Below are 21600 nucleotides of genomic sequence, written 5' to 3' on the forward strand. Positions count from 1 at the left end.
ATTTTTTTAAATGATGTCTTTCTCTGGTCTTGGTATTAGGGTAATGCTGGCTTCTTTGAACAAGTTGGATGGTGTTCCTAGTGAAGACTTGGTATTAATTCTTTAAATGTTTGGTAGAATTCACTAGTGAAGCCATCTGGGCCTGGGTCTTTATTTGTAAGATGTTTTAAAATTACTCATTCAATATCTTTACTTGTTTTAGCTTTATTCAGATTTCCTATTTCTTCTCACTTTTGGTAGTTTGTATTTTTTTAGGAGTTTGTCCATTTCATCAGAGTATCTTATTTGTTGGAGTAGGATTGTTTATAGCATTCCTTATAACCTTCTTTATTTCTGTAAGGTTTGTAGTATTGTTCTGTCTTTCATTCCCGATTTTAGTAATTTGAGTCTTCTCTGATGTGTTCAGTGAAGCTAAAGTTTTGTCAATTTTGTCGATCTTTTTTAAAGAAGCAACTTTTGGTTTTATTGATTTTCTCTGTTGTTTTTTTATTTTCTATGCCATTAATTTCTGCCCTAATCTTTATTTCCCTTCCTTTACTTGCTTTAGGGTTAATTTGCTTCTCTTTTGCTAATGTGTTAAGGTGGAAGGTTACGTTATTGGTTTGCGATCTTTCCTCTTTTTTATTTCTTTTTTCTTTCTTCTTCTTTAATATAGGCATTTACAGCTATAAATTAACCTTTAAGTTCTACTTTTACTGCATCCCATACATTTTGATATGTTGTGTCTTCATCTTCATTCACCTCAAAGTATTTTCTATTGTTTTGATGATTTCTTTGACTCATTGGTTATTGAGGAGTGTATTAATTTTTACATATTTGTAATTTCTCTTATTGATTTCTTAATTCATTATATTGTGGTTGGAAATATACTTTTTATGATTTCACTCCTTTTAAATTTATTGAGGCTTGTTTTATGGCTTAGAATATGGTCTATCCCAGAGAATGTTCCATGTGCCATGTGCCCTTGAGAAGAATGTGTATTCTGCTGTGGTTGGAGAAACTGTGTACGTTTAATTTGCATAATCTTATAAGTGAGGTGAGCATCTTGTCATATGTTGAAGAGCCATTTGGTTTGCTGTAAACTATCTGTGATTATTTTTCTTATTTTGTGGGAGTTCATTCTATATGAAGGGTAAAACACTTGTCTCTCATATGAGTTACAAATATTTTTCTTAGTTTGTTGTTTGCCTTTTGAATTTGTTTATGATATTTATTGAGCCATGCAGACATTTTAGATTTTTATGTTGACAGATTTATCATTTTAAGAATGACTTTTAGGTTTTGTCCTGTGTTAAGAAATGTTTTTCCCATTTCGAGATTAGAGAATTTATTCTCTGCTCCCCCTTTTAAGCTTTTTGGTTTTATTTTTATGTGTTTTAAATCTGATGGATCTGGAATTTATAGGCATATGGAGTAGGTTTGAAACCCAACTTTGTTTCCTGATGGCAGGTCATTGATCTCAGCTCTATCTTAAAAATAATCTACCTTTGGGGCGCTTGGGTGGCTCAGTCATTAAGCATCTGCCTTCGGCTCAGGTCATGATCCCAGGGTCCTGGTTTCGAGCCCTGCACTGGGCTCCCTGCTCGGTGGGAAGCCTGCTTCTCCCTCTGCACTGATTTGCCTGTTTTTGTGCTGATATGACACAGTTTTAATTATAGTAATTTTCACTATCTGGTCGGGCTATTTCCCCCTCATTACTCTTTTTAGGGTTTTTCTGGCTACTCACATACATTTACGTTTACTTGTAACTTTAAAATTGATATACCTAGATTTAAAAAAAATCCTGTTGGGGTTTTATTGGGGTCACATTCAATTTTCAGATTAATTTAGGAAGAATTGATATTTTCATAATGCTTTCTTTGATTTTCTTTTTTAAAGAGATTTTATTTATTTATTTATTTGAGAGAGAGAGCATGAGCGTGAGCAGGGGGAAGGGCAGTGGGAGAGGGAGAGAGAGAATCCTCAAGCAAATTCTGCACAGAGCCTGATGCGAGGCTTGATCTCACAACCCTGAGATCATGACCTGAGCTGAAATCAAGAATCAGTTGCTTAACCGACTGAGGCCCCCAGGAGCTCCTGATTTTATTTTCTGATTGCTGTTGGTATATAGATACATCATTGATTTGGGGGTAGTAACTTTTAATTTCCTTCCACTTTAGTTAATTTTCTTTTTGATTAAAGGTTTTGTGGCAGATTCTCTTGGATTTCCCAGGTATGTGCTGAATACATCTGCAGATGACACTTGTCTTCTCTTTTCTAATTTCATTTTATTACTTCCATTTCTTATTCTTAGCTCACTGGATTGGCAAGGATCTCAGAGCAAGGTTAACTAGTGGACATGCTTGTCTTTTCTGCACTCTTTCCCTGTGAATTAGCTTTTCTAGGCCTGGGCTCCTAATGAACTCCACCAGACAGTCCCTCCACGGCCATGCACAGAGGTTGGCACATGGTAGTAATCTGGGAAGCCTTTCCCTCATTGTAAGAGTGATTACAAAAGAGCAAGGATCTGGGGCACCTGGGGGCTGAGTTGGTTAAGCATCCGACTCTTAATTTTGGCTCAGGGCATGATCTCAAGGTTGTGAGACTGAGCCCCATCTGGGACTTCGTGCTCAGCGTGGAGTCTGCTTGTCCCTCTCCCTCTCTCCTCCCCTTGCTCGCACACACTCTCTCTCTCTCAAATACATACATAAATAAAACCTTAAAAAAGAAAGAACAAGGATCTAAAAAAGGTCTTTCACAGTAATGATGATGATAGCTAATATTTATTGAGCACTTCCTAGCTGCTAGGCTCTCTCTAAGTATTACTTCATGTTTTCTTACAACAAGACTAGTTATGTGGGAACGATTATGCTGATTCCCATTTTTGATAAGGGGTAGACTGAGGCCCCCTTGGGGCTGCATGACTAGGAAGTGGCAAGCTGGCCTCTGAACCTGGCATTCTAGCTCTAGGCCTGTATTTTTATGATGCTTCTGTTTCCCTGGAAGGTCCAGAGTTATGGTCGGTGATGTCAGAGGTTGGCCTCTGACCCCGGTGTTGCCTCTGTGTCAGGCAGGCGGAGGTGGTGGAGTGTGGATGCACCTGGAGCAGTGGGGGCTGTCTGCACAAGTGGGCGGTACACCAGAGGTGCTTTCTCATGCCACTCTCCTAGACCGCGAGCATCCCAGCCCTGGTGCACTCACTTGCTGTGTGGCCTCAGGCAAGGTTTGGCTTCTCTGAACCGTGGTCCCATCTGTTAATGGGCAGTTATAGTCCCTACTTCCTTGTGCTGTCCGGACAGTTGAGTATCAACTGCATGTAAAATTCTCAGCTCTGTGCTCGGCATTCAAGGCCTTGACACCTAACGCCCGCCTCCTCTTGCATTGTTCCTCTTATCCCCAGCAGTTAATAATGCCAGCAAACACCATTGTGTGCTGTTTCTCGAGTACTTGTTCTGTGCCTGACACATGGCCTCTCTCGTTTGATCCTCAGATGTTAGGTTTATTATTATCCCCATTTTAGAGATAAGGAAGCTGAGACACAAAGTGACTTGCCCAAGAAGATTTAGCTCGTAAGTCGTGGAGGCAGGATTTGAACACAGGCCTGACTGGATTCCTCACTCTCAGATCCTAATCCCCTGGCCTCCCTCTGCCCTTAGAAGGAGTGGAGGGGACACTCTTCAGAGTAGGGAAGGAAGGGGCGTGTGCTGTGACTGAACAGCAGTTTATTCCCCAGACTCTTCTGGGTGTTGTGAGCGATTGTGGGCCTGGGGAGGGGGCATGGCCAGGTCAGGAGGTGCGGGAGAGCCTGGTGCCCTCCAGCAGAGGGGCCATGGGAGAGGGCAACAGCACCAACTGTGCAGGGCCTGGTGGACCCGGGAGAGGGGTTTAGGCCTCATCCAGAGGGGAGTCATGGGAAGCTCTTCAGTGTGTGTGTGTGTGTGTGTGTTCTTTTAAGTCTCATTAAAAAACAATTCTTGACAAAGTAATTTCTAAATGTCAAGTGATATAGCACATAAAGTAAAAAAGGGATTTTCCTCTCACACCTTTTGGATGAAACATCATGAAGAACTTGGAATCCTTCCAGAACTTTCTCTGCACCTCGACAGCCCACGCGCGTGCTCTCGTAGACGCACATGCACACGCACACGCCAGCTTCCTTTAGGGAACCACCGTAGCTCACGCGCACTCACGCCGATGCCGCACCAGGCCTCTGGCGAGCGCTGGCTCATTTACCCCGCTCACCAACCCCGGGACTTAGGGAGCGTCATTGCCCCCCTTCTCCAGTTGAGGAAACTGAGGTCCCGAGAGGCCCAGAGGACAGTCTGCCCTGGCCGTGCCCTCCCTGGGCCTACCGGTGCGTCTGCTCGGGCTGCTTAGCTGCGCGGCCGTCCTGCGGGGCACCGACCGTCATTTATTCATCCGCTCCCCCCCCCACGAACACGGAGGTCGTTTCCAGTCTTGCGTGGGGAGCGCGAAGCAGCCGAGGCCCCCATTGCCCGCGTGGTTTACAGAGACGCCTCTGGCTGCAGGGAGGAGGGTGCACCCCAGACCCCGACGTCCGGGCCCCGGAAGGCAGGCGCCCCCCGAGGGAACGGCCCCAGGGGTGGGAGAGTGCTCCGGCTGAGGAGGATTTGGGGACGCGGGAGAACCAGCGCCGAGACGGTGACACATGACGCGGGGCCGGGGCTACAGCCTGGGGGCGAGATGCCAAGTCAGTCGGGGACCCCTGAGCATGAAGGGCTGGGGCGGTGAGCATCCTTCCTGGTGCCTCTCGTGCACAAGCCCTCAGTCGGGAGCCTGAGGTTAGGAGCGGCTCCCCAGAGGAAAGGGGCCTCCTTCCTCTGGGAACCTCAGGCACCCCCAGTGCGGAGGCCTCACCACTTCCCCTGGGCCCCCCAAGGGTCTATCTGTGCCTCAGAGTGTGCAAGTGGCGGAAGAGATGTGGGATTGGTTCCTCTCAAGTGGGCAACTCATGGTGACTTGGCGTTTGGGCCCCAGAACCAAAAGGCCGGGAGACAGGGTCCTGCCTCAGGAAAGGAGCCTGGGGTCTGGCAGGGTGGTCGCTCCCGAGGTCACACAGCACACCAGACCCCACCCTAAATGTGCCTTGAGCACACTCTGCTTGGTCGAAGCCGGAAACCTCTGGCTTTCTCTAGGAGAGGGGCCTGGGCTGCCTTATCTGCCCATGCCCCATCCGCCAAGGGCATCTGGCTGTTCCACGTGGGAGCTGTCCTGAGGGCAGGGGGTGGGGGCCACAAGTTCCCCCAGCAGACCCCATGAGCAGCCCCTGATTCCTGCCTGCCCACTGTGGTTCCCTGTCCCCGCTCACCCTCGCTGTGTGACCTCACACAAGTTCCTCAACCTCCCTGTGCCTTAGTTTCCTCATCGGTAAAACCGGAACACTACTGGTATCTACCTTCTAGATTATCGTGAGAATTTGACAAGTGAGTATTTGCACACTGCCTGGAGCAGGGCCTCGACAAGGTCCAGGCCCTGGGAGTTTTCGAATATCCAGGAATGACGCTTGGTCTCCACAGCACGGCGTTGTAGGAACAAAGGATGCAAATCATGTCTGTGTTCATTTAGTCTTTTGTCTATTCTGCAGATATTTCCAGAGCAATTAGTAGATGCCAGGCCTGTCCTGGCCACTGGGGAGGCGGAGGTGGATGTGACCCAGGCCTGCCTGCAGGGAGCTTGGTCAAGGGCACTAGATGGATCCCCGTTTTGTTTATGGTCATACCTTCCCATGATGCCCAGCTGCTTGTCTTCCCGGGGCAGGGCCAGCAATGTGCCGCTCTGTCCCGAGCATGTTCCGTGTGCCTTCCTCGTTGATTCTCCCAACAGGCCCGTGACATGCGCACTGCTGTTCTCCCCGACTGACAGAGGAGGAAACTGAGGCACAGGGTCCCATGCTGGGGTGGCAGGGCTGGGATTCAAACACTCTAATACTTTAGCTCTTAACCTCCACACACCTGCCTCACCACAAACACGTGTTACTTGTATATAATCAGATTTAACCACAAAGACCAACAAAACAAACAGAACAGAAACCCTACAAACCGACAAACTTTGCAACCGGAGACCAGGCCATCTTACTTGGGTCTTGAAGGCTCTCGTATTTTTTCTGAGTGCCCTACTAAGAGTGGTCTTGGTCAGTGTAAGAGTTTGGGGCCAGGAGCTATCTTTTTTCCCTCGCCCCCTCCCAAGAGGGCACGAGCATTTTCTAGATGCTGGGGGCGGGGGGGGCGGTGCTTAAGGTCCAGGCCTGGCTCTCCCTCTTTCTCCACAGCACACCAACCAGTGACTCTTTCTCCTCTCCTTGATTACCTCCAGTGACAGGGGGCTCACCCTCCATCATTTAGTTTATTCTAAAGAAAGTTCAGGCTCCTAGGGAGTTCTCCATTTAAAAATTTAAAAAAATTATACTTAAAAAATATTATATATTTTATTTCCTCTGAAAGTCCCACAAACAGGTATCCTGCTAGCACGTGTGTCCTCGGACACAAGGCCTGGCCAGTTCCTCTCTGTATCCCTCTGTGGACTAGCATATCACCTGCTGCACAGTCAGTGCTGTGAATGCTGTACCAGGGAGCCATTGTGTAGGGAATACAGTGGTTGGGGCCCAGCCTCCATCAAGCCTGGGGCTGCGGGTAACTGGGTCAGTGGGACCCACGGGACACCGACTATATGAGTGCTGATATGACCCCAGTAGATGGGATTGCATAGAAATTGGTCCTCTTTGTCCCCAGGCCTCCTGGCCTGTCCCTCAGGAGGCCCTGGTGATCCCTTGGGCTGTTGAGCAGGTCTCCTCAGGGCCTCCTCAGCCCCACATTCTCTGAGCTGGATGGTCCCCAGGGAGCATGCAGGCCGTGCCCACATTGTGCAGCCTGTCAGCCTGAGGCCCAGGGGTACAGGAACTGGATGAGGTTCCCGTAGGGAGGAGAGCTTGCAGAGCTGGGCTTGTTGCTCAGGGCTGATAGTCTTGCCTAAGGCCTCAACCAGTCAAGAGCACTTTTCCCCATCCATGGGTTCCCAGAGGAAATTCTGGACTGATTCCAGGGCCTCCAGCATTCCCTGGAGAATATTCCAAACCCATCTTGCTGATATGTCCAGAACCACACAGTAGTAATCATAGCTGATGTGGTAGGGTACTTGCCTTGTTCACTTACCAGGGACCCCGGTGACCCCATCATTTCCAGATTAAGAAATAAGGCACAGAGAGGTTAAGTCATTTGCCTGAGGTCACACAGCCGATTAGGGGTAAAGGTGGGATCTGAGTTTGGGGAGTCTGGCTCCAGAGCCCACCCTTAACCACCGTGTCGTACCTTGCCTTGCTCATGCTCATAGCATGCTTTGGGAGGGTTGAAGGAAGGGACGGTCTGAGAAGCTCTTAGCATTGGAACTTTCAGAGGCAGAGCCTGATAAATTGTGACCCAAGAGTCAGAGCCATGGCGATATCTCTTTCTAATCATATCCATACAACAGCCCTGAGAAGTCTGCTTTATCCTTGTTTTGCAGATGAAGACATTGAGGCCCAGAGAGGGGAAGTGAGTTGCTTAGGGTCACATAGCCGGGAGAAGTGGAAAAGGGCCTCTAGTCCAAGACCCCTGACTCCACACCTGGTGTTCGTGCTGAGACCTCAGGCTGCTTCCCAGATCCTCTGGGACAGCCCCTGCCTTCCACCAGGTGAGGTGACGACCCATCAGGGCTGCCAAGATGAGGGAGTGGGGAAGGGTGGCCATGATGGGTGGGACGACCCTAGCCAGGCTCACTGGGAGTTGGGGCCAACCAGGATCTGTGGATTGGGAGGTAGGAGGCAAAAGGGGGTGGCAGGGTGGTGGGCATCACTGGAGAGCTTTCAATTTGCTTTTTTTTCTGAGCCACGTGTTATCAAGGAGAGGTACAAAAGTCAGGGGGGCTTAGACCAGAAAGGATTTGGGGAACACTTCCCAAGGAGGTGACTTTTGAGCTGAGAACCAGAGGCATGAGTTATTCTGGTGAAGTGGTCGGGGAACAGCATTCAGGCAGAGGGAACAGCATGTGCGAAGGCCCTGTGGCTGGGGTGAGCTCCCAGACATCTCTCCTTCTTCCATCCTCCTGCTGTATCCCTGCCTTGGTTGCAGTTTTTAGCACCTTTCACCCTGGTGTGAGACCATTTCAGTTAGTCATGTATTTGCTCAGTGAATCCTCAGCGAGCCCTCTCCCATGTGTTGTGTGCCTGGGATATAGACATGACTCAGATACTGTCCCTGCCCATGAGAGACAGAAAGTGACTCAGGGGAAGGTGGGGGAGGTTAGGCCTACTGATTATGAGTCATTTTTTTTCTGTGCTTGGCCCCATACCAAGGAAACCATTTATGGATTCCATCATTATCCCCACTTTACAGATTAAGAAACTGAGGCTCTGAAAGTCGAACTTACCCAAAGAGGCTAGTACCCTTCTTTGGGCCTCAGTGTCCTCATCTGTAGAATGGGTGGGGGAGTGGAGACTGTCTAAAGGGCCCAGGCCCAGCAGTCCTTCACCCCAGGGTGCTTTCTCCTCTCCAGCCAGGACCATGGGCAGCAACAAGAGCAAGCCCAAGGATGCCAGCCAACGGCGCCGCAGCCTGGAGCCCGCCGAGAATACCCACGGAGGCGGCGGGGGTGCCTTTCCCACCTCACAGACGCCCAGCAAGCCAGCCTCCGCCGATGGCCACCGAGGCCCCAGTACGGCCTTCCCCTCCGCAGCTGCTGAGCCCAAGCTGTTCGGGGGCTTCAACTCCTCGGACACAGTCACCTCCCCGCAGAGGGCGGGGCCGCTGGCTGGTCAGTGCGCCTTGGGAGTGTGGGTGCCTGTGGGCCGGGCCTCTCTCTGCCGCTGCTTCTCTCGCTGAAGGGGAAGGGTCTGTGGGTTTCTTTGGTTTGGGGACTGTGGGAGTTTCCTGGAGGCGGTGGGTGGGGAAGGGCTTTATAAACTGGAAAGTGTGGTGCACATCCATTGTCTTTGAGGGTGAATCTGGAGTATAAAGGGGTCTAGAGATATGGGACTGTAGTGGGGAGCTGAGGCCCAGAGGGTCAGGGGGCTGTTTGCTCAGGGCAGCGTGGGGGCTCTCGTCAGCCCAGAGATGGATGGGTCAGGTCAGGAGGCCTTGGGTGGCAGAGGGGGCAAGGGAGGTGAGGAGGGAGTTCTCTGCTCCTCGGGCCGGCCCAGCGCCGCGATGCGCCCTTGCGCCCTCTGCTGGCGTCCGGGGGTATAGCGGCCCCAGGCAAGGGATGCTTAGAGAAAGATGCCGGTGTGGTCCCAGAGCCGAACAAAGAGCCACACACAGTCAGCAGCTCCTGAGATACCTATGCAGGCACTTAAACAAGCTGAGCTGGAGACACCATCAGATACTCACAGACACACCATGTACATAGAGACCCACTTAGGGACACATGGATGGGCACAGACACACAACTATGCAGATGGACGCAAATACAAACATACCTGCACAAATAACCTCATACTCCCAGATTAAGACAGGCGGGCAGTCAGAAGCCCCTCAAAGAGACACACGGGGTACAGACACAGGCTCAGCTAGCAACACCATCACCGATACCCAGAGGCCCACAGATGCACACACGTGCAGTGAGAACACACAGACACACAGAGACACGGGGACACTCGTGGATGCCTCAGACACAGACATAATATCCCCAGGTGAGAGGAACAGACCCACACCCATTCATTCGTGGTGCCCCTTCTGTGTGCTGGGGACATGGCAGTATGCAGAGCATGGGGGAGAAAAACAGAGCAAGGCTTATAAAATGTGTAGGGTGTTCGAAGGTGGGGCTGCCGGGAAGGAACAAAAGGGCAGGGAGGGGCCCTGGGGTGTGTGTGGGGTGAAGGTTGTGGGACAGAGAGGGCCTCTTTGAGGGGACAGTACCAGGAGCCAAGATCTCCCCAGATACATCGAGGCACCTAGTCACACAGAGAGAACCAGGACAACCGAGTCAGGCGCAGAGTCCTTCATTCACTGGTTCATTCACCCACGGTTGCTTCTTGAGCACCTACTATGTGCCAGACTCTGGGAACGACACAAAGATGCCTGTTACTGGGGGCTTCTGGGTCCGTGGGGAAGATGGGCACTCAACCGAAGCCGACAGTCAGGATCGCCTAGAGCCCAGTGGGCACATTCACATGTGAAGAGATGCACACGCCTCCCGTACACCCTCACGGGGCTGCCCAGACACGCGTACGCAGGTGGACACGCTGCAGGCCCACCCCTGGAAAGGTGACCTCGCCTCTGGGCTGGGCTGTGACGGTTGTGGGAAACCCTCCTGTCCACCCCTCTTTGGGGCTGTGGCCCTGGCCATTCTGACACATCCCACCCCTCTCTGCAGGTGGAGTGACCACCTTTGTGGCCCTCTATGACTATGAGTCTCGGACAGAGACCGACCTGTCCTTCAAGAAAGGGGAGCGCCTCCAGATTGTCAACAACACGTGAGTGAATCCCTTCCCCATCTTCCCTTGGGACCCTATCCCCTGGACCTGGCCTTGGGCCAGAGCCACTTCTGAGTGTCCCAGAGCCAGGGACAGCGCGCTGGGTAGCTGACATGGCTAGTGTTAAGGCTGGCCGGGGTCCAGGGAACCGTCCTGGGCCTGTGGGAGATGAGACTGGTGGTGGTGGTCAGGGCTCCCAGGGCAGGGATCCTGGCTCAGTAACTCAATAGAACACAGCATCCTAGACCTCACAGAGGGGCATATGGTCAGGGTAGGACTGGGCCTGGGACGCAGGACTGCAGAAAACAGGGCCTAAAGCTGAAGGCTCTGCCCGCGGAGGTGCCCTCTTTAGGGACCTGGGGTTGGAGGGCCTGGGGCAGCTGGTTGAGCCAGAGTCTCTAGCTGCAGGGGGTGGGGCCCAAATTGGGAGGGGACAGAGGACCCATACTGGGCGTTCAGTGTGAGGGGGTTATAACAGGGATGGGGTGTGGACGTCTGGTTCACCTCCAGAGACTCCAGCCTTGGGGTGGGGCATCCTAGGGCCAAGCTGGCTCTGGGGCCCCTGTGGGCAGGGGAGCAGGGACTGGCGGGAATGAACTAGTGAGGGGTGGGGAGGGCTCTAGCCATGGGGTGGGGGTCCTTCCTCTCCTCTTTCCTCCTCTCCTTTCCCTGTCAGGAGTGTACCGGGGGTGGGGTGCAATGCCTGTCATGGGGGTGGTGGGTGCAGGCTTTGGGCCGTAGGCCCAGGGGTGAAGGGTGGGGAGCGTCACAGTGGGGCAGGGGGTTGTTCCTGCAGGCACTGCCAACAGAGGGCGGGGCAGAGCTCAGCACCTGCTGCATTGCTGCCCTTGGCGGGGCCTGCTGTACCCCCTCATCCTCAGTCGGACCCCCCCCAATTCCTGGCTCCTGCTTGCTCCCTCCAGCCCCCTCTCAGCTTCTCCCTCTCTCTGCTTCTCTCTCGCTGGCCCTTAGGAGGAAGGTGGATGTCAGGTGTGTATACACTCCGTAGGTGGCGGGCCGGGGTCGGGGGGCTTCGCTGGTTAAAGGGGGGGTGGGGCTGCTGTCTGCATGTGCCTCCACTGCATGTCCCTGCCTGTGGATCCTGGCTCCCCTGGCTGCCCCCCTTCAGCTTCCCCAGCTGAGGCCCTGCCCCCAACCAGTGTGACCAGGTCCTGACTTTAACCCTGGGCTGTGGTTGGGGAGGGTCTCGTCATCCCCCTCTCACTCGCCATATCATGCCTCCTCCCCACGCACCTTCCTGCTAACCCGGCCGCTCTCCGTCCTGACCGGTCGGCCTCCGCTGAGTGCCAGCTGTATGCAGGGTCCAGTGCTGGCCCGGTGAGGCCTGGGTGGAGGACGGGCCTTCCCGGAGCCAGCGTGGCCGGGGGCCCGGCTCCAGTCCAGACCCAGTGACAGGCAGAGGGCAGGGCCAGGGTCGGCTCGGGTGTGTGGTCCCTGCTGTGTGCCCCCCGCTGGTGGGGACTGCAGGGACCGGAAGTTTCAAGCAAGTCCTGGAAGGAAGGACAGTGATGGTCTGTGGCCGGTGGAAGTGGCGGAAGGCAGTCCCCTGAGAGGGGCAGCTTGCGGGAGGGTGCAGGGCTGGAGGGGGCGGGATGGCCTCAGGGCTGTGGAAAGGCCAGAAGGTGCTGAGGATAGAGTAGAATTGGTCCTTGAGCGTCTTCAAAGGCCTGGCTAAGGAGGTTGGACATCAGCAACTCCAAGTGTGTCTTGCTCGTTCATGCCTCCCTACCCTTGTGCATGCTGTTCCCTCTGCCTGAAACACCTTTCTCCCGTCTCTGCCTGGCAAACTCCTATTCATCCCTCAAGATCCAGCTCAGGACGGCCTTCTCTGTGAGGCAAAAGGGAAAAGAGGTGCCAGGTGCTGTGCCAGGCGTTTCTACCCATGTCCTTGTATTTACTCCTCGATGCAATCCTGCCAGGGCTCTGGTGACGGGGGAGGGGCTGTCTCCCTTTTGCAGGTGAGGAAACTGAGGCTCAGAGATGTGAAGGCCCTTGACCAAGGTCACACAGCTAGCAGGTGGCAAAGCCGGGATGGGAACTCGGGCAGCAGATCTCTCCCCATCTTTCCGCCCCTTGCGTGTCAGAGGGCTAGTGCTGCTCAGCGCCCGGGCGGTCCCAGCGGTTTGCATCTGCCTCCCCCAGACCGGGAGCTCCCGGGGGGCTGCTTTCGGGTCTGCCACCTTTGTGGATCCCCATATCACAGCGCGGGCCGCGTCCCTGGTGTTGCCGAGCACGCCTGGTGTCGTGTGGGTGCACCACAGCCCCGGCAGGTGGAAACTCTGATTTGCTTTACTTTGCACAGGAGGAAACTGAGGCCCCGGGAGGTGAGGTGACTTGTTCGAGGTCACACAGCTGGTGGTGGCAGAGCTGGGAGGGGCGGGCAGGCCCTCCTACCCACGGCCAGAGGAGCCAGGGAGAGGGAAGGGCCCCAGTTTCAGGGGAATCTCTACCGGAGGTGATGGGAAGGGCACCTCAGGCTGGGGCCACAGCTTGAGCAAACAGGGTGTGGTGGGAGGGAAGGCTCTGGAAGCTTTGGCTTTGCCTCTTCCACCTAGAGCCGGAGGGCTGTCCTGCCCTGTCCTTTGTCTGGCCCCTCCCCTCCCTTCTTCCTGCTTTCCAAGTAGGGCTGAGGGTGTTGGGCCAGGCCTGGGGCCGCAAGTGGTCGAGTCCTGTCCATGGGAAGCCCTTGGGTAGCAGTGAGGCGCCATGACTGAGAGGGGCACCGGGAGCCCTGTCCCCATCACAATGCTCAGCCACCCCTTTGCCTGAGAAGTCCGGTGGTGGTGGAGGTGGGGCACCAGAGCAAGGGGAGGGATAGAGGGGCTGGGGGCACTTAGTAACAGATGAGTCACCCAAATTTGAGGTGTTCCTCATAGCCACCCAGGGACTACCGTGCATGTCCTACCCCCTTATTGCTTAGGGCCAGTGATTTACTCCCACCCCTGCCACCAGCCCCCGCCGGCCTGGCCGGAGTGAGGGACGTCCTGAGGCAAGCCGGTGGCTGGGCTGGGCATTGGGGAGGGGGAGAGCTTAAGGACTAGCCTGTCTGTCGTTAGGGTTTGGCCAGGGCTTACTGGGCCTGGGTACTCACAGGAGCCGGCCTGGAGACCCTGCTCCCTGGATCTTCATGCCAACTGGCCCTGGGTCCCAGCATCCCAGGTGCTATGTGGCCTGGGTCTGAGGAAGCCCACTGGGGTCTGACGTCTGACTGTCCTGAGCCCCCAGCCCTGGTGTCTGAGTCTCTAGGAGTCAGGGCCCTTCTGGGTCTGACTCTGGGTTGTTCCCCAAACTGCCCTTTCCTCCTACCCGGATTCCAGCAACTTCTTTGGGGGAGCCATCCAACAGGCACTGATGTCTCCCCCCTCGTTCTGGGTACTCCAGTTCCACTTCCCACCACGGGGCAAGGGATACCTTTTTACCTTCCTCACACAACCTCCCCTGGCAGGCTTCAGTCTGCCGCCTCCCCACTGACCATGTCCCTAGGCCTCAGGGCTTGCCTGCGGTCCCCAAAGTGCTTATGTGACCAGTCCCAACAACCCAAGTGACCAAACCAGAATAACTTCCCGGGTTCTGAAGCTGCCATACCCTGATCCACAGGCCAGCCTGGCCAGCTCGAGGATTAAGGTCCCCAAAGAGGATGAGGTCACATAGTTAGTGAACAGCAGTTGGGCTATAAAATTGTAGCTGGAGGACTCCCCGTCCAGTGCTTTTCCGCTGGCCACACGTGGGAGGGCAAGGGATGGGGCAGGGAATGTGTGTCATTCCCTTCCGTCCTTCTCTTCTTCCTGTCCATCTGATAAGGACCAGCTGCACCCCGCCCCACCCCCGCCCCGGCAGGTGCTAGATGTAGTAAATCGGCTCAGCCGGATAGATTACTTCCAAGTCTGGGCTTAGATTGGTGTCCCTGCTGGACTGGACCCATCATGGAAGCTATGGGGCCCCTCATGGGGGACCAGCCCCCACCCTTGGCAGCTACCCAAGGTGGGTTTGAGCCTCCCAGGCCAATGACCTAGGATGATGTGGCTTGACAGCCCCATTCCACAGGTGGGCCTAGATGATGGCCATACTGATTATCTTCATTGACCCTAAGCCTTGCTGCTGACTGATTTATACACTTTGCCTGCAAGGGAGAGTCTGCGACTATTATTTCCTTTTTATAGACGAGGAAATTAAGCCCCAGAGAAGGTAGGGTACTTGCCCAAAGTCACACAGCAAATCCTTATTGGAGACTGGGACTGAGCTGCTTTGGTTTTTATTTAATTATTTATTTATTTAATTTTGTTGCTTTGGTTTTTAAAAACATTTGGAGAGTGGGGAGGGGCACCATAGAGACACAGATTTCATTGTTTTTCTTTTTTAAGCCAAATCAAGGTACTAACAGCTCATGCACATTGAGCCCCGACTCTGTGCCAGGCCCTGTGCTGGTATTTTATATCCTTGGAGGGAGGCGTGAATATCCCCATCCTACAGGTGGGGAAACGGAGGCAGGGCCAAGGTCACGTAGCCTGCAGGTGGTGAGCGGGATGGTGTCCAGGTCGTCTGACTCTTGGAGCTCAAGCTCTTAGACACCTCTCACGCTGGGGCCAGGTCAGAGTTGGACTTTGGGTCCATTGTGAGATTGTGGTACACCTCATCCCTGCCTTGTGAACTAAATAAAACCCCAAACCTGGACTTGAAACCCCAAACTCACATGTCAGGGAGCCGGAGGATCTGCTGGCTGAAGTCTGGGTAATGTCAGCAGGGCTGAACCGCACCCCCCCACCTTGATTCTGGGGCCCTGCTTGGCTGGCCTCTGGGCACATTGCTCCTTGCTGGCCTTCCCCCCTGAGTGCATGGATGGAGGCTCCCCAGAGGCCGGCCAGTTTGCAGACTGTGGCTTTGTCAGTCTGTCTAGTTTTGTAGCCTCTGACCTAGATCTTGGCCCAGTCTCCTGCCCCCAGCCCTGCTGCCTCCTCTAGGTTCCCCTGGCTCTCCTGAGGGTCTCTGAGCCTCTGAGTGGCCTGGGGAAGCTGCAGGGGTCCCGGGGGGACCTGCTGTGTCTGGCTGTGGGCACTCGGGCCCTGGTTCTCACCCTTACCCTGCCATTGATTTGCTGTGTGGCTTTTGGCAAATCACTGCCCCTCTCTGTGCCTTATTTTCCTACTGGTGAAATGAAGGCTTTGACTGGAAGATCTCAGCTGTTCCCTGTGACTTGAGTTCTTGCTTTGTAGCTTTGGGCAAGTCTTTGCCCAACTCTCTGCCCCAGTTTCCCTACAAAGAAAGTACTAGGTTATTCCAGCCTGGGTGCTGTGTGGCTTTGGGCTGGTCCCTCAACATCTCTGAGCCCACAGTTTCCTCATCTGGGGGCTGAGGCCTGCCTTCCTCACAGGGTGGCCTTGAGGATCACATGGGACAGACAGATGTGGACACCCCCGGGTGTTTGCACGACAGGGAGATGGATGGTGGTCCTGGGCTTCCAAGGGCCTTCCCTGAGGTTGGCCTTGCTGCCTTACTCCAGAGCCTTCCCTCTCCAGCAGAGACCACCATGTGAGCTCGTGGCCCTGCCTGAGCGGGCGTGCAGCAATTGCACGGCCGGGTATTCCTCACAGCCCCACGCACGCTCCCTTTGCTCTCCGGAAGGCACTCTCTACCCTCTGCTTCAACCTCGAGCCACCCCACTGAGCCCCCAGGTCTGGGTGCTCACCTGTACTCTCACCAGTCTTTGGAGAGTTCTCCCAGCCTGCTTTCCCCTTGCCTCAACTTCTCTGTCTTCCAAATGGGCTGAAGAATATGTCAGAGGCAGCTCAGAAGAACCAGGAGCCAGGAATCCAGGTTCAAGTCCAGACTGTGCAACTGTGGGCAAGGGCCTCTTTCTCCGGGCCCTGGCAGTGAGGAAGGGGGAGCACATCCTGCTTGCTATGTGTCTTCTCAGGGTCGTGGTCGTGGTGAGGTCCAAAGGCAGCCTTGGAGCGAGAAGCTCCGCGAGCTCTCAGGCCCCACCGTACCCTGTAGGGGAAGATTCCTTCTGATCTGGGAGTCAGGATCCTGGGCCTGGCTGTGTGACCTTGAGCAGAGGCCTTTTCTTCTCTGGCCCATCTTCCCATCTGCACGGTGGGAATGGAAGGGGGCTGAGCCCTATTTCCCAGGCAGCCTTTCCCATTGGCCTCCCCTCACTCCCCCTGGACCCGTCCCTGTCCCCTTTGGTTGCTTTGGATGTGAGGCCTCTGTGGCTTGTCCCCGGTCCCCAGCACCGCCTGCTCTCCTGCTCTCTTCCTTGCTCTTTCTGCCTCTCTCTCTCACCACCCCCATCTCTGCCTCTTCTTTCCTGTTGGGCTCTCGCTTTCTCCTCTCTCCTCTGTGTCTCTGGACCCCCGCTCCAGCCAGACCTGGTTCACATTCAGATGGCTGCAAAGGTACTTCGCCCCCTCCCCGTTCCCACCCAGGCCCAGGGGACCCGACCATGTGGGGAGCTCCTCTGCCCCTGTCCCCATCTCCTCATGGGGCAATTAGTGTAGAAGTGCCCTGGGCATTGGGGCTCTGCCACCTCAGCCCCTCTGACATGACTCTGTGTGACTCTGGGCAAGTCCCAGCCCCTTTGGCCTCAGTTTCCCCTGTAGATGGGTAGGCTGCAGGAGGAGGCCTGTAGTTTTCAGCCGAGGACTCCCTCAGGGCTGGCCAGTGGTTTGTGACCAAGGGAAGCATTGCTCTGGTTGGCAGGGCTAGTGCCTGGATTGTCACCAAGCCCCCAAAGGACCACCCCCTACCTCCACCCAGGTCTCACCTGCTTCCAAATCTCAGGGCTTGGGGAAGCTTTGAAGATCTGACTTGACATCTATCCTAGGCAGGAATCATCTCTCCTGTTACAACTTGCTTGCTTCCCAGAGACAGGGAGCTCCCTCCCTCATTCCCGAGACAGCTCTTGGCATCTGGAGACGGCTTGGTCTATCTGAAGGGAAGCAGATTACTTCCCATCCCAGGACTCTGCCCCTGTGAATTTAGGCCTCAAGGCTGACCAAGTTCAGTCCTGCCACAGTCCTGGACAAAGTCCGTCTGAGTCAGCTTGGGCCAAGACGCATCTGGGCTGGGGTGAGAAAGAATCCCAGGCCAGCGTGGCCTGGCAGCACGAGACGCAAGCTGGCCCCACAGCTCCCAGCGCCTCACTTGGCCTTGGGGACCCCCAGCACAGCACCTGTGAAGATGGCAGCATCGGGGCCCACCGCTGATGGCTCCTTCTCCTTTGCTCCTTCCCTCTCCTCCTCCTTAGAGAGGGTGACTGGTGGCTGGCCCACTCGCTCAGCACGGGACAGACGGGTTACATCCCGAGCAACTATGTGGCGCCCTCCGATTCTATCCAGGCCGAGGAGTGAGTACGCAACCTGGTCTCCTGCCTGTCCCCCACCCTGCTGGTTGGGAGCTTGTCTCCTGGGCTGGAGTGGGTGGTCTGGCTGCCTAGGGCCCCAGCCACATCCTAGAGAGAGAGGCACAGCGGGTGGACAGAAGCCTAGATCACCAACACCACTCTCCTTCCTCCTGCCCCAGGTGGTACTTTGGCAAGATCACCAGACGGGAGTCAGAGCGGTTACTGCTCAATGCAGAGAACCCGAGAGGGACCTTTCTAGTGCGAGAAAGCGAGACCACGAAAGGTAGGAGCACTCCTGCTGGCCAGTGGGAACAGAGTCTTTTGTGGGTTGTTTGAGTTGGGTATTGTGGAATAAATAGGAGTTTGGTACCTGGAGTGGGATAGGAAGAGCCCTCCAGGTAGAGACAATGGCAGGATCGGAGGCAGGGAGCTACATCTGAGGAACACTGAGCTAGCTGGGGTGGCCAGAGACGCAGCAAGCAATGACACTTAGCCTCTCTGGCCTCAGTTTCCTCAGATGACGTGTGGGCATAGGCTGTCAGGAGGCCTGAGGGTCACACGGCAAATGCCTTGTTCCCAGGGTGGGTGCTGATGAAGTAGGCCCCTCTCCGTCTCCCTCTCCGGGGGCTTCTAGAGCGGGGCTAGGTGCGAGGAGCTGGCTTTGCCCTTCCCCAGCAGTCCTGGTCCCTGTTCTCCTTCTATTCCTCCCCCAGCTGGAGAACACGGGTCACCCCCGTTCTCTCTAGCCCCTCTGCAAGTGGAAATGAAGCTGGGCTATGTCCTGTGGGCCTGGGGTTCAGCGGGAGATGGGAAGCAGAGCGTCCGTGTCGTGGGTGTCTGCATTGGTGAGCAGGTGTGTGGCCATGCAGGCCATGTGTGAGTCCAGGCGTGTGTGTGCACGTGGAGTGGGAGTTGTCTGGGTGTTGCTGTGTGCGAGTGGATCGTGCCTGGGGGCCTGGGGAGTGTGTCCCTGTGTGAGCATGGGACACATGTGCACGGACACATGTGGGCTGGGCCTGGCTTTCGGCTCAGGCCGCAGATGTCTGCGTGTACGTGGCCTGGGCCACCTGTTAGTCGTGGTTGCTCGATGCAGGCTCTAGAGACCTGGTTACAGTCCTGTGTGCCTGACTTGCTGGGTGACCTGAGGCTAGCCGCTTTCCCTCTCTGGGTCTCATTTTCCCCTTCTTTACACTGGAGATGGTAACCCGTACCTGAGCCCTGCCCGGAGGGCCATGGGCTGTGGGCGCTGTACCCTACCTTCTGAAATGGGCTTTCTCTGGCTGTTGAAGCCTCGATCCCAGGCTCCGATCTCTTGGGCTCAGGTTAACAGGGGCTCCTAGCCAGGCCTGCTAGGCAGGAGGAAACTTTTCCAGCCAAAAGCTTTTGTAGGCTCAAGAGAGGGAGGGAGGAGGCCACCAGCGCTGGCTCCTCTTACGCTTGGCGGCCTGTAGGCCACGCCCAGCGCGTGGCCTTCTGCCCATGCCGCAGCCTCAGCTGACCACCCGCTCCTGCATGAGCCCGGGGTGTGCAGGAAGGTGTGGGGCACAGAGAGTACTCCCATGAGAGTGGAAGCAGGTAAGCCAGGGACACACAACCCACTAGGGCCATTCCCGGCTCCTGGCAAACATTTGTTGAGCACCTACTATGTGCCAGGCCCTCTTACATGTGGTCTCAGACCTTCCTGGCATCCCTGGGAGTCGGCCTGTTGTGCAGAAGAGGAAACTGAGGCCCAGAGTGGGCAGGCGACTTGTCCGGGTCACCCAGTTGGGATATACACTCAGCCTCGGAGGTCTTGCCAGGGCCGAGAGTGCATGCGGAGGGTCTCTGATGAGGGACCCCTTGGCTCACTGGGCCCCACCTTGATGGCCACCCCAGGGCTGGGTGCTCAGAGACCGGGCTGACCGGACCTGGTTCTGCCCTGGGCTGGGGCTCCCTGTCCTCCTTCATTGGGCAGGCACAGAAGGGCACTCAGCACTGGGGCCTGGAGGGGTGTGGGGGGGGTGACGGGCATGGGGGTCACTGCTCCTCTCTGGGCCCGCCTTGCAGGTGCCTACTGCCTCTCCGTGTCCGATTTCGACAACGCCAAGGGCCTCAACGTGAAGCACTACAAGATCCGCAAGCTGGACAGCGGCGGCTTCTACATCACCTCCCGCACCCAGTTCAACAGCCTGCAGCAGCTGGTGGCCTACTACTCCAGTGAGGGCCGGGCACGCGCGGGGCAGGGGCTCTGCCCTCCTCCCAGGGCCCTTGGTCGGGGGGAGCATTGGGGCCAACACGGGCTGGGGCTTCTGTGATCCTGAGAGTGTGGGGCTCCTTCTCCCCCCACCGCCCCTCCTTTTTCTTTCTCCCTCCCCGCTCCGCTCCTCCCTCCCCGTCTTTTCCCTCCTCCTGTCCCCTCCCCCCACCATGCCCACCCTCCTCTTTGCTCCTCTGCAGCTGGTTGGGGAGCAGGGAAGGGAGGGGGCTTAGGCCGGTTTGTCTCTGCAGCCCTAGGACCGGTCTGAACCGGTTACTGGGAGAGGAGGGGGCGGCTAGACCCGGCTGCAGCAGAGGGAGGGAGTGTGTGGGGGGTGCTGGGAGCCAGGGCGAGGGCTCCCAGGACACACAGGGGCGCAGGTCCTGGGGGCGGGCATGCGTGCAGTATATGGACCCTTCAGGGCTTCCCTGGGGGCACCCAAGGGTCAAGGGTCTGTGTGTCTTCATGTGCGTGGGTCTCTGTGGGTGCCCGCGTGGCTGTGGCTGTGGCCTCTGTGTGCAGGTGTGGCCTAGCTTGAGAGCGCCAGTTACTCCCCATCCTGTGCCACCTCCTTCTTTGTCAGCTGGGCTTCCCCATCCCTCTACCCCCTGCCACCCCTCTGCCCCCTTGGCTGTCATTGCGCGGTTCATTCTGAACACTGTTCCCCGACAGCAAAACCCTCCAGAGATTACCTGGGAATCACAAGATAAAGACCCCCACGTGGCCTCTGAGGCCTTGGCTGGTCTAAGCCTGGCTGGCTTCCCTGCCTTACCAGGGGCCCCTTGCCCCCCATTCACTCTCCTGCAGCCCCTCTGGCCTCCTTTCCGTTCGTGCAACCCAGAGGCTTGTTCTCTCTGCCTTTGCACGTGCAGGAGGCAGTGTGCCCTCTGCTTGGAGTGGTGGTCCCTAGTCAACCACTTCCTCTCCTGTAGGGCCAAGCTCAGGTACCACTTCCTCCGGGAAGCCTTCCAAGACTCCATCCAGCCCATCTGCTGTTGCACACACTGCTCTCCTCCGTCACACTCATGGCCCTGGGAGGTGATGAAGGGAGGCTGGGCTCCCCCTGCCCTGGGAGCTCCCTGAGGGCAGGATTCCACTGAACTCACCGAGGTGACCGCCCTTGAAAGTCTGATGAATGAATGAGTGAATAACTCCGTGAGCAGATGCGTGAGGCAGCGTGGCCTGTGTGGGATGAGGGTGTGTGACACTCAGGTGTGGATACCTGGCCTCGAGGGCATCCCCTGTGTCCCCGGAGCCTGCGTGCATACCATGCGTATGTCATACTGTGGCACAGGGAGGCCCCAGGGCAGACGCCCTGCCTGAACTCTGCCTCCCCGCCTCTGTCTTCAGAACATGCCGACGGCTTGTGCCACCGCCTCACTACTGTGTGCCCCACGTCCAAGCCCCAGACTCAGGGCCTGGCCAAGGATGCCTGGGAGATCCCTCGGGAGTCCCTGCGGCTGGAGGTCAAGCTGGGCCAGGGCTGTTTCGGAGAGGTGTGGATGGGTAAGGCCTTGCCCCTGCCCCTGCCCCCCAGAGGAAACCATGGTCCCCTTGGGGGGA

The 21600-nt window shown here is 55.8% G+C and overlaps 1 protein-coding gene across 1 annotated transcript in view; it reads left to right on the plus strand.

The window, feature by feature from the left end:
* Positions 1 to 21600, plus strand: part of SRC (SRC proto-oncogene, non-receptor tyrosine kinase) — a 48933-nt gene that overhangs the window by 20507 nt on the left and 6826 nt on the right. The window contains exons 3-9 of the mRNA XM_045885744.3: positions 7498 to 7665; positions 8527 to 8784; positions 10342 to 10441; positions 17706 to 17804; positions 17981 to 18084; positions 19848 to 19997; positions 21388 to 21543. Coding sequence (XP_045741700.1) covers positions 8535 to 8784; positions 10342 to 10441; positions 17706 to 17804; positions 17981 to 18084; positions 19848 to 19997; positions 21388 to 21543 — 859 coding nt within the window. The 5' untranslated portion in view covers positions 7498 to 7665; positions 8527 to 8534. The remainder of the gene's footprint in view (positions 1 to 7497; positions 7666 to 8526; positions 8785 to 10341; positions 10442 to 17705; positions 17805 to 17980; positions 18085 to 19847; positions 19998 to 21387; positions 21544 to 21600) is intronic.

This window comes from Mirounga angustirostris, unplaced genomic scaffold (assembly GCF_029215605.1).
Source record: "Mirounga angustirostris isolate CCGP_5_RB_7025 unplaced genomic scaffold, mMirAng1.0.hap1 SCAF_10, whole genome shotgun sequence".
Lineage (NCBI taxonomy): Eukaryota > Metazoa > Chordata > Mammalia > Carnivora > Phocidae > Mirounga > Mirounga angustirostris.